Raw genomic sequence first — 13797 nt, 5'->3', positions numbered from 1 at the left:
ACCAAATATACTTATAGATACACTGTTTTAACCAAATGAAAACCTATGAATAATCTTAATGTAACTAAAATAGTTCTTACCTCTCTAAATTTACACACTTCATCTCTTTCCATAATCACTGGCTTAATTGAACATCAAAGTCTCAATAAATACGTTACTGGAACTTGGCTGGTGCAAACCATTAAAAATTAATTCCACTCCAAATTCAACCCCTTAATCTAGTGATCAACATATTAAATTTTGGTAATCCAAAAAATTAATAAGTTATATGGTTAGGTTATATATTAAAGACAAATCTTAATGAATAAAAAATTTAAATGAATAAAAAGAAGACTACTTGAGATTAATAAGGTGAAGTTGTGAGCCACATGTGCATCATATGATGTGGCCACATCTCTGAATATCGCTATTACATCAGGTTGCAATTAAGTTTTGCAATGACCACGTCAAGAGACATTTATTTGCAATAGCCATAATGAACTGCATCCTAACAATTATATAAAATTTTGATTCTCGTATAATCTGCCCATACTAATTAAATATTTCATTCATTCATGATAATCGTTGTCGTTGTGTGACAATAAATAAATTATTTTAAAATAATTATTATTTTAAGTTTTTAATATAATATTAATTATTTTTACTTATATTTTTAATAATATTAATGGTATATGAGATAAAAAAATTAAAAATGAATTAATAATTATAAGATTAATTTTATAAAATTATTATTTTCTTATTATTTTTTATCATTAGTATTTTTTTATCTTTTGTAAAATCATCTACGACGATAATTATAATAAAAGAAAGTAAATATTACATTAGTTTACTAAGTTAATACCTTCTCTCTTCTAATTTTTAATTCTCCACGAGTTATCATAAGAAATATTTTTGTAACATTATTTTTATATTCCTTGCTATGAACTCATCAATCTTATCCTACACATGTCTTTAATTATTTAATAAATTTGATTAAAAATTGTATGAGTTTTTAGTTTATTATTTCCAGCCATTATAAAAACCAAGCTTCTGGTGTTCCTATAAGGTCACAGTCTCCTTCGAACTTGAACTGAATCTATCTTATTTTTTCTTCCTTCTGGGTTGGGAAAAATGATATTGTCGAGAGTGCTTAGAGGGGCTGCCGGGAAGCTTGAAAAGAGGCCAGCTGAGGCACCCCAAAGTCTCATGGACATAGTGCTCACCTTAGCAGAAGCCATCAGGTTCGGTTATGCTGAGACACTGGGCACATGGCACCTCTTCGACTTGCCCAGAGCCATCCTTTACACTATCATGGACAAGGTCCATTTCCAACCTTCTTACTTACTTACCTACCCATTCATTTTTGTGCCCTTCTTTATTTATTATATATACGAGGAAGGAGTTTCAAGAGTAATTATTTTAAAGTTATTTTTGATTTACAAATAAAGGTATATTTATTTTTTTAGCATGAATCAATTCTTAGTTATAATAATAAGTTATAACTTATTAACCTACTCATACTAAAAATTGTGTTAACAAATGTCTCGAGCATTTATCAAACATACACATACTTATTTTGTTGGGAGTGACGCTTGTAGGGTAAGAAAACAATTCCAATGGAATGTGGGGAAAGAAGTGATTGTGTACAACTGAAGGACCCCAAAATACTAGACGAGTTATATGAGATAAGAAAATGCTTGACACGGACCATGCTTTTCAGCAAAAAACGGTTTCGTGCGTTTTTACTGGCTGCTGGAATCCCCAACGAGGATGTTCTCCTACGGAAGAAAAGAGCTAGGGTACGTTGTTGGCTTATAATTTTTTCCCTTCATAATATTTTATATACAAAGAAACTAAATTAGAGTCTGATTGGCATGAAGTGTAATTCTAAAAGTTTTTATATGGTTAAGTAATCAGATATCATCTTTGACATAATTTTTAAGGTATAAAAGTGTTTTATTTGTAGCCAGTTTGACTGAAAAATAATTTTGTGACAGATTCTAAAGCCGGCTTTCACAGTTATACGTGATAAAGAATCAAAATGTTTGCTTGTGTTCATCCGTGGAACTCAAAGCTTAAAAGACACACTGACAGATGCAATCGGTGCTCCCGTGTCCTTCAATCATTTCATTTGCAGCGATGATGGTGAGCTGAAGAGGAACAACAAGGTTTCAGGACATGGACACCGTGGTATGGTTGCTGCAGCTCGTTGGATTAAGAAGCACTGCACCACTATACTACTTGAAGATCTTCGTCGACACCCCGATTTCCAAATCAAGGTATTGTTATACTTGATTAATTTGTCCAAAAAAAGGTATTGTTATCCTGTTACTATAGTCTTTTGGAAGAACATAGATTATAATTAATGTTCACTATAGCAAAGAAAAATTGGAAAATTATTGTATTCCCCTTTTCATTGCTTCAACAATTCAAATCAAACTTCACCTTAATTTCTTTGTTCCTTACTTTATATGTTTTCACTTTAAAGGCATGTTCTTGCTTCAACAATTTATAAACTCGACCTTTTTCTATTGTTATAATTATAATAATCTTTTCATAGATCGTTGGGCACTCGCTTGGTGGTGGTACTGCTGTGCTGTTGACATATATGCTTAGAGAAATAAAGCAGTTCTCTTCATGCACTTGTGTCACGTTTGGCCCAGGCATGTGGTTATACTAATTAGTACTTCTTAAATTTACATCTAAAGTTTTAATTTTTTCGAGATTATTGGGTAACTGATTTAATTGGTTTTTATTATGATTGAATTGATCATCAAATGATTTTTGGTATTAACCAGATGTAGAATTACTAGCGCGTTATGCAGATGTAATTGTAGTCTGACAAACTCAAATTTTGGGTAGCTAGGATGCATAAATGGTTCTGTATATATAGACGAATGAAAAATGTACAAGAGTTCAGCTACATGAAACACATTTGTTTTGAAATAATTGTGTACATAAGTTCTGCATATCTTATTTAAATTTTTTATTGGGAATGAATAAGTGATAGATATAAAAATTCATATTGCTAAGTCCTTGTTTCACAATTGTAATTTTTGCAGCTGCCTCCGTGTCATTGGAGTTAGCAGAATTCGGGAAGCCCTTTATCACTTCCATTATAAATGATTCAGACATAGTGCCTACATTGTCAGCTTATTCTATTCATGATTTCATTTTTGAGGTGCTCAAACTAGCTAGCTAGTTCTCCCAACCTAACACGGCTTTAGCAAATATTGATTTATGTTTATTAATTGCTTAATTTCTGAAGATGCTTTATTTTCTGTTAGGGAATGTTTCGGTTTCGCTCAAGTTGGTTTTCTTTGATTAGGTTACTACTTAATATTCATTGAATTAATAATTTACAGGGTCAGATTAAGCATAAGAAAATCCTAAATGCTGCTCGTAGCGCAGTTGTATCTCGCTTACCATTTGCTTCTACTGCGAAAGCCATTGCTGATCATGCAGTAACCCGTGGCACCCAGGTTGCTAGCTAGTTTCAAGCTCCCTTGTTTATATATATATATATATATATATATATATATATATATATATGATATTATTTGTATGTTTGGAACTTGGAAGAGGGTAAACAGCATAAAGAGGAAAGAAAAGTACAGATCATTATATATATTTTTTCATTGGTTGAAGAGAAAATAAAAAGAGAAAAAAAATGAAAGATATTAATAGTAGTACTCAACACTCCAAGGGATATATAGTCTCCTTTTGTGTAAGAGTTTGCGCTTCCATGGTACCAAATTGTGCTGGCTATTTTTATAATTATAATCTCCTTTTTGAATAGGGATCGATTTCATATATAATATACATCTTTTAATTTTCTTATATGATAGAGAATGATACTTCTTTAATTTATACCTAAAGGTTGTGAAGAAGCATAAAGAAAGAACTCGCTTATTGTTATCCTTGTCCCAACAACCTGAGAATGTTGGCGCATTGTCAAGCTCTAAATCAGATAACTTGGCTGAAGCTTCTCGATCAACCGAGACAAGTTATGAAGTGTCTGAAGAGATAATAATCTCAGAGTCTACGAGTGACGAAGACGAATCGATTTTCTCTAGTGATGATGAATCTCAGCATGATGACATAGATGAAGAGGAACAAATCATATCAGCTTTTCAGAACATTACTGCTTCCACTGCAGCCTCTGACGAAGAATTGTTGAATCAACTGGAGAAGCTTGAACTGGAGAAACACGATGATATCCCTAACATTCATGTTAAGGAAAACCAAGAGGCTACCACTTCCATAGATGTCACTGAAGAAGAGAAAAAAGTTGTTCTTGTTCATACTGAAGAAAGTGCTGGTGCAGTCACAGCTTCATACAACTTGGAAAAGCATCCTCTTTATCCTCCAGGCAGGATCATGCATATTGTTCCTGCACCATCTAATTCATCTGAAAATTCTAATTCAGATGACTATGATCCTGATGAGAAGTACCTTTACTTATATGAAACGCCTAAACAGCTGTATGGAAAGCTTAGAGTTTCAAGAAGGATGATACTTGATCATATGACGAACAAGTATCTAAAGATGATACAGCAATTAATCAATCAACTAGAGAACCAGAGCTAGCTAGCATTATGGTGGATGATGAGCCAAAGAATAACAAACAGAAAAAATATTAGGTACTAATTGGCTCATGGAGCACTCGGTATTCAAATTAATTGGGTCTCTTGATTCTGATTGTCATGCTTGTTTTGTGTGTTAGAGTCGTACGTAGTTATTGTTAAAAGTATGATTTAATGTGTAGCTTGAAATGGATGGCTTAATTTTTCAGCAGTTTGTAATTTCTTACAAGTCTTTTGAATGCATGTTTTAATTTTAAGATGATGTTAGTTATGCTAACGAATAAGGGGTGTGTATGTTTCTTGTAAGCTTTTAGCTCTATTTATAGAACATTCAATAAAGGTTTTTATGCTCTAATGTACAACAATCTCCCCCCCTCCCCCCTCTTGTTAGAGCTCTTATCCTAAGGGATATACATGTTTTTTATTGGTGAGATATGAAGCATCGTGTGTGAAAATGAATTAATGTTCATCATGAAGCATTGGATCTTTGAGAGGTTGTAGAACAACAATGAAGTTTATGAATTACTTCTAAATCCTATGAGACCACTTACCTGAAAAATAAAAAACAAAGGAAGACAAAAGAAGGCTAAGACTAAAGGTATGCAAGTCCTCAACTTAATAAGAGAATTTGATACGCAAAACATAAATGATCAAAAAGCTTTCTTTATGTTTTATTTCCTTTATATTTTCTTTACATTACGTACAAAACACAACTTAGGTAGATGTTTTTTTTTTTTAATTGGATTAAAAAATCCAACCACACGTGATTGAGTTGCTGGGTCCTGAACGGCTGATCACTCCTTATACAAAAGGAACACTATTCTATGAAAGGTCTACATAAAGGCAATTCAAAGTGATATCTTAATAATTATAATAAATTAGAGTAATTGAAAATATTATAAAATTTATCGAATAGTAAATTAGAGTATCTTAGTCTAAATTTAATTTTTAATCTACGTGTAATCAAATATGTAGGGGGAAAAGTGGAAAAATGTTGTTTTTAAATTATCTACCACGTTTTAATTAGATGAAAAACAAAAGAAAAATTCTGGTAATAAGTAACTTTAAATCTGTGCTTGGTTTTTCGTTTGGCTCAACCAAGCACGATTTTGTTATGCATAAATTATGAGACACTTCATTAAAGTTATTTTGCTTTTGACTATAAAACTGAATTTCCTTGTACACCAACATATTTTTAAAGTTGACGAGAACTTTACCTTTGTTTTTTAGGTCATCGATGATACTTATTTATTTTATTGAATTAAAAAACATATTACGTGAAAGGAGTATGTTTGACACAGTGATTTTATAACTTAGAAGGATGATGATTGTTATATTTACTACATATTTTATCATTAACAAATAACAAAAGATAAAATGAAAAGAGTACAAAATAAAATATGAAATAAGTTGTGCAGAAGAAAAGGAGATAAAACAATTTATAAAATAGCTATAATAAATTTGAGTAAGGATTTAACAAAGTTTAATAGATAAATTAAGTTATAAAATAGAAAAATAAAGAATGCCAAAGTTATAAGGAGACATTATTTAAATAAAGAAATAAAGAACAAGAGAAGCAACTGTATAATAAAAATCACTTCCATTATTTAAATATAAAAATGATAATATCATATATAATATTACATATTACATATAACTGTTTGCTATTTTTTTATATATACAAACATTAATATATATCTCAAAATTAAAAGAATAACTTTTAATATCTCATTTTTATGTTAAATATCTTCTGACGGCAATGAATCTAACTGGCTAATTTCAATATAAAAAGTGCATTGTTGTTAAAGTTGACGAGATTTCTTTTCCCCGGGTAAACGTCAACGATGCTGCTTATTTTATTGAATTAAGAAAACAACTTCCCACCTGGTGTGAAAAAACAACTACTTAATCAGATGAACAAAAAATCAAATTACGAGAAACGATGCAGGATTAGTAGATGATACTGTAGTTTAATTTTATTTTTCTTTTCCGGATTATTAAACACGAATCATCTGTATCCCTACCAAACATAAGGTTTATTTAAAAATCATCACTTCACACTTTAACTTTAAGAGGTATATTATTTGTTAATTTGCGTCCGGGAAAAACTACTGCCTCTGATAAACCTTCAATTTAACTTTATTTTGGCCGCCTAAATTGATCACATGTATGACACATATGTATTATTAATAAAAATTATTCACATATTTTATTAAATAATTTTATTCTTAAATTATTTATTAAAATTTAAAATTTTCTTTTATCTTATATTAAATTTTTATTATATATATATATATATATATTCTGTCATTTTTTATTAACTATATTTAATTTTTATTTTTTATTATTTAAAAACTTTAAAGAGGTACTGATAGTCTTTTTTCCCTAGTTATATATAATGAGAATATATAACATGTTTTAACGTATATATTTTTATATTCATTTTATTCTTATGATTATATTCATTATTTGTTTTTTATTCCTATAATTACCTTTATAAATCACTCATTAAATTCTTTTACGTTTCTTTTTATTTTAAAAAATAAAAAAATTAGCACCAAATATCTGTTTTTTCTTCTTCTAATGTTTAATAAATTAGTAACCCATAGAATAGTTCATTATTATTCGAGTTAATTAAGCAAGTGAAAGATTTTTTTTTTTTTTGAAGGGGCCAAACAATTATTGTATTAAGCAAAATATGAATGAGTCACAAGATGTGCCACATATCCATGCACGAAAATACAAGGGTAAATATGAGAACGACTACCCCACATTAACCTCTCCTCACCAGAATCTCATACAAACCCATATGCCTCATTACAAGTATTTACATATAAAAAAACAGACTCTGGATCACATTGCATACCTTTAATTAAAAACCATGTACTGCGTTCCTATGCTTCCATATTGTCCATATATAGATAAAGATATCCATACTGATCACAAAGCCATTTTATGCTTTGCACCAAGTGTTGCTCCATGTCCCTCCATCTCATCTACCAACATTCACAATCTTCCCACTTTTTTGCTCTGAATTAAGAAATAAACTATTGAACTTTGAGAAGAAACTTTCACTGTTATATTTAAAATTAAATTAAATACAAAAATTCACCCCAAAAAATAGTTAAAACCAAAAATAGGTTTCGTGCCTTTCTATTTGTTGCTGGATTTGTCAAGCAGGATGTTCTCCTAAGGAAGAGAAGACCTCGGGTACGTTTGGGTTCTTATAATTTTTTCCATTGATCAAATTTTAGAAACAATAAAAATAAGAATAAACTGTGCTTATATATATATATATATATATATATATATATATATATATCTATTGAGATTGGTTAAAATTGGCTTTACTCTTAATTACATTTGAAAATTGATTATTTTAATTAGTCTTCATATTTCTTATATATAGTTGTTGTAGTTGATCTTATACTTTATTTTAATTTGACAAAGGACCAAATGTCCAAATCTATCAAATGTAAAAAAATATAAAGAATAAAACCACAATAAAAATGTTGAGATTAAAAGTAATTTTGACAAAAAGACACATATACTACATCCAAAAACTAGCAATTAACATGCTATAAATCTTATTTTTCATTTTGAAGTACATCTATTTTAAAGATGCGTTCGAATTTAACAAACCTTCTGGATAGGGTTGATCATTGCCTTGTGTTAGCTCTTTGGCAAGTGTACCAAATCGTTACAAGTAATAAAGTTCTCGGAAGTCCGAGTGTCGAATCCACAGGGACTTTGTTTGTACTTAGATTAATGCAAACCCAATTTAAAAGCAAGAGATAAGAATTTAAAATAAAAGATAAAGAAAGATAGAAGATAAAGTAAAGAAAAGATAAGATATTTAAAGATAAACTTAGAAGAGAAAATAAAAGATAAGATACTTAAAGGTAAAATTAGAAGATAAAAGAAAAGATAAAAGATTGAAAGATCAAAATAGAAGATAAAATATTTAAATTGCGATATGATAAAGAGAACTACTTCTACGAAATTCAAATAAAGGAGAAATAAAACCTATATAATAAAATTGCTAAAACCTAACAAGTCTAATCAGCCTAGATATATGGATTCAGGATTTGTCTGTTATCAATACCAGTGAACTAATTCTGCCCCACATCTATCCATCTACTTGCCCCTGATGCCTCACGATGACAAGCCTACCTTAATTACCTATCTTCCAAATGCCCTTTGCGAAGACTCAATAACTAAGATGCATTAGGATTACATTCTAGATGTTTGCTAAAGCATGGGCATTGGGGCATTAAGTCATGCTAACCCAATAATTTCTTTCTTTAATTGTTCTATTAAGCGTTACCCTCTCCCGAGTGGCCTAACCCTTAAAACCGATTCACGCATTCATTCCTTACCCCTAATTAGGGGTTACCCTCTCCCGAGTGGCCTAAAGACTAACAGAAAACAAAGTCCGAGATGCAGAATAAGCAAGAAAGAAAAGCAGATAAAAGATACTGGAAGAAAAACCCTCTAAAAGATAACCCGATAATTTCCTCCTTTTAGTGTTCTCTTAAGCGTTACCCTCTCCCGAGTGGCCTAACCCTTAAAACAGATTCAAGTATTCATTCCTTACCCCTTATTAGGCTTTACCCTCTCCCGAGTGGACTAAACCCTAACAGAAAGCAAGTTCAGAGATACAGGATGTAAAAAGAAAGAACGGTAAATAAATAAAGAACCTGAAGGGAATTCCTCTTTTTATTGATAACTCTTAAAATGCTCCATACATCATTGGCTTTTTAGGCCTGCCAGGCCCTAGCTAGGGGGTTAGCCACTCATGGTGAAAGAAAGAAAAGAAGTAAATGAAACCCCTAGGAGAAGGGGTTCTGTGGTCGTGTGTTCTGTCCCTTGGACTGACTCTCTATTTATAGCTGCTGAAGTGGGCTTTGGGCCTTTGTAGGCACGCTTAACGTGACACCCTGCGCTTAGCGCGTGTACTTCCTGGCCCGCTTAGCCCGTGACGCGCGCTGAGCGCGCGTATTGGATTGGGCCTTCTTCAAATTTTCTTCTTTTCTTCAATTTTTCTGCCCTTTTTGCTTGTTACACCTCCAATTTTTATATCTGCACCCAAAAATTCAATTTAATTAATTTTCTAACTTTTAATCACAAATAACTGCTAAATAATTAATTTCAGGCTAATATTTGACTAATTTTCTACTATCAAAATACAATTATTTAGCAGTTATCACCTTGCTCCATCTTATGATTGAAGGAACTTTTTTCCTCCAACAGTAATGAATTCTGTAGGTGCTTTTATGTCCACAACAAAAACATAGGTTGGCATAATTCACCTATTCGATGTCAGGAATTCACATTTACAAAGAGTCCAAGCGAAAAAAGCCACTCTTGTTCAGTACGTGTTGTCTCCCACTACACATCTTATGCCCCCTCCACGTTACGTTTGTTAATTTCATTGAAGACATATATCTTATTACAAGACTAGTACTTTGTATTGCCTCTTTGTGTGTTCCTTCCAAGTTCCAAGTTCCAACTTCTAGAGCAATAACCAGCAGAGATTTTATTTAAAAACAAAATTAATTTTAATCTTCTATTAGAATTTATTGTCATCATCTGGAAACAAATTTTATCCCAAGAGACACACGAAAGGGCAATATCCTCAATTTTATTTTATTTTTTAGTTATACACACATATATAGATAGATAAATGTAAATGTGCAGAGAAAGCAGTAAAAAAAACATGTATAAAAAAAGAACATATTAATTGACAATTTTTATTGTTGTGAAAAATGATAAATACACATCTTTATCTATAATCATATATGAATAATTAAGATTAAATTTTAGTTAATAGTCATACATGATTATTTTAAAAACCATGTATTTATCTTTGAGAAGTATGAGCAACACATCTCCTAACTCATTCTTTCTAAGATGTTAAATTTATTAAAAATGATAAATTACGAGTGAAATTCATTCTATAAGGAATTAAACCTATATAATTCTGTAATAGTAAATAGTATACTACTAGTATTTTCCTTGATTTTTTAATCTTGACCATTCAAATATAATCTAATGATCAATAATTGTAGTTCTCATTTCTTACAATAACAACAACTGTTATTAATATTTTTTTATTTTTATCTAAATTTGAAGAACATTTATACAATACACTGAAAAAATAGGGTTAAATATATTTTTTTATTAATGTTATTTCTTCATTTTATGTTTTAATTCCTATATTTTGGAAGTTTAGTTTTTTGTCCTTATGTATGGTTTCATATTTTTGTGTTTGAGAGAAATAAAAGTGAAATTGAAAGAAACAATACTGTGAGGTTGTTTAGTTTAGATGAAAGGAGACGAAAGAAATTAATTTAAAAATAAAAATCTTATTTTATTCTTATTTACAACATTTAACCTGAAACAGTCGATTATCAAATATAGGACAACCATTTATCAAATAGAAACCATACATTATAATCTGTTATGAAATATAAACCCAACTATATCGATGAGTACGCTCGGTATATTTTTGCAGCACAACCGATTATTAAAATGTAACAACTGATTACCAAATTAAGATTTAATTGATACACACTAATAGTATAAAGATTTTTTACACCATTAACCTATTATAAGATGTCATATCTTCAAAAAGTTGGAGTCTTAGACTTATATAATTATCTTATAAGTCATGCATACTATGAATTATAATGGATTAATTGTGTTTACATGTTTACAATGACAATGTATAATAATTAAACTTGAAATCCTTTTAAGGATAATTTACCACTTTTACATTTATTTTCTTCTATATTTCACTTATGCTAAATTACTCCAATTTTTGATTGTGATATCTCTATTTTCATTTTTCTCTCTCAAGTCGAAAGCTGTTTTATTGACAAGAATAGATCTAGAAATGTATCGAAGGTGGAGCAAATTTTTCATTATATAATTATTTAAATATTTAAATTTTAATAAATAATTAATTATTACTATGAAAATATTTATTAATTTTACATATAAAATAAAAATTGATTTTTTTATTTCAAACAATTATTTGTTTCTCCTCTATTACTGATAAAAAAAAAAACTTCCTTTCAAAAATTGTTGTCAATATATATATATTATCAGAATATCTGGTTATTGTAAAAAATGAAAATAATAAATAAACATTAGACCATATTTAAGTGATGAAAAAAGTTTAAAAAATCTCCATTATAATTTTAAGTAGTCATACGACTACTATTAACTAGTAATTTTCACTATCCATATATAATTATATGATTTAAATTTACAACTCTTATTTATCATAATAACTAAAAATTCTCACAATAGTTACCCTTATATATATATATATATATATATATATATATATATATATATATAAATTCCTTCACTTTAAAAACAATTTGGTGGGGATCATGATCCAATGACCATTGCAGATTTATTTCAATTATTTGCCATCCTTAGGCATAAAAACAAACAAAAAGTATGACATCAGACATTAAACGTAATACACTTGACTACAAATGACGAATGACCCTTATGAAACCCAGCTCAACCGTTTTATACACGCGCATGTTCAAACAACAATATATGTACACAATTCTGCCCAATTATTGGATTATAACGCCAAATATATCTGATTGGAAATGCAGTACACATCAGATAAGGAACAGTCAACAGTCCATGCATATGCCTGTTGCCAATTCCTTTCTAGGATAAAACTTACTATTAATTTGCATTTACTAAGATAGTTAGTTAGTATTATTTAATTTTAGCATTCTCATTTTAAAATAATTTTTTTTTCTAAAATATTATTTTTTAAATTTTGATATAGAAAGAAAAACAATATGAACACCTTATGCCAGTATAGTGTTGATCTCAATAATATTCTGTTTGCTTGTTTAAAATAAAGAGAAATAATTTGAAAATAAAACCTCTGAAAGATATTTTTAAATTTATCTCATTAAAGAAGGTAAAATTAATTTTGATTTGCTTATATTTGAAATTACCACTTAAGACATTTTGTTGTTTATATTTGAGACAAAAGTATACAACAATATGGCATTAGATATGTATATATAGGTGGTTGCAGTGGATGTTGAATGAGTGCTGATAAAATAGATTTTGAATGAAATTAAATTTGATTAAAATTGATTTTGGAGTGATATTATTTATATATGAATATTTTTCTCATAAAAACAAGTTAGAAGTAAAAATTAGTTAGTTTTTTTATCTAATACAAAAGTTATCCAAAGTTTTCTTCAATAAATTTTTTAAATTAAAAAAAGTTACTCAAAATTATTTGACCTGAGATATAATTTTGAACCTAACATTAATTCTAGACTCTTTCTCTTATGTGAAACTAACAACTATAAAAATTTATCCAATATTAATTTTAGACTTAAAATTAATTCTTTAACATTCAACCAAAATACATTCAATGTAAATATATTTTCCTGTGGTGAGGATTAATTGATGATTAATATATATATTAGTTAATTAAATAAAAATAACTAAGTAAAAAAATAAAATTATAAATTCCATTATATAACTTTTAAAATAATTAAAATTACTAATATATCCTAAAAGGATGTGATTCTTACCCTGACATAAGGATCTTATGGGTGTTGTAATATATAAATATTTTTTAAGTTTTAGACTCTTGAAAAATTTGGAGGACTCAATTCACTTAAATAGCTTATAAAAATCTAAAATAATCTAGGATTGTCGGTTGTTTCCCGGACAATTATTGACAGGGCCTTAACCAGTGCGGGCGTTATTTTCTGATTAAAATGCCAATCATTATTTCTTATCCTCCATATGGATCAGATCAACCAACCATAGACCCAAAACAGGGCACAACCCATTGTACGAATCCCATATTGAGCACCCTTTTATTTTATTTTTCTTATATTTAGAGTTTTTCTTAAAAAAAAAAATAAGAATTTTACTTTCATAATAAAAAGTGCAAAATAGTTTAAAACCTTATCCAATCTCAAATCACCGCCGATATGATCTTTAAAATTATTATTATAAAAATTAACATATTTATTATATATAATAATTTGTGATCCAAGTAGAAAATTATTTTATATTATTGGTATAAAATTATTTTTTCTCTTTTAAAAATGTTAGGCAAAGTTATATAAAAAAATAAGTCTTGCACTTAAATTTTTCTTTTTTTCCTCATAAAAATTTAATTGATGACCAATAAAGAAACTGATTTTTTAATTTCAAAAAGACT

At 28.9% G+C, this 13797-nt stretch overlaps 1 protein-coding gene across 1 annotated transcript; it reads left to right on the top strand.

Moving 5' to 3' along the window:
- The first annotated feature begins 1050 nt into the window (after nt 1-1050).
- Nucleotides 1051-4920, top strand: LOC114408237. Its single transcript, XM_028371302.1, has 7 exons — nt 1051-1299; nt 1578-1778; nt 1977-2258; nt 2540-2642; nt 3042-3160; nt 3345-3461; nt 3859-4920. Exons 1-7 carry the CDS (start codon nt 1111-1113, stop codon nt 4567-4569), a joined length of 1722 nt encoding a protein of 573 aa, XP_028227103.1. The 5' UTR covers nt 1051-1110; the 3' UTR covers nt 4570-4920.
- Nucleotides 4921-13797: the final 8877 nt, after the last annotated feature.

The sequence above is a fragment of the Glycine soja genome, chromosome 1 (genome assembly GCF_004193775.1).
Source record: "Glycine soja cultivar W05 chromosome 1, ASM419377v2, whole genome shotgun sequence".
Classification (NCBI taxonomy): domain Eukaryota; kingdom Viridiplantae; phylum Streptophyta; class Magnoliopsida; order Fabales; family Fabaceae; genus Glycine; species Glycine soja.
Note: the sequence above shows the minus strand (reverse complement) of the source record. Positions and strands in the feature narration are given on the sequence as shown.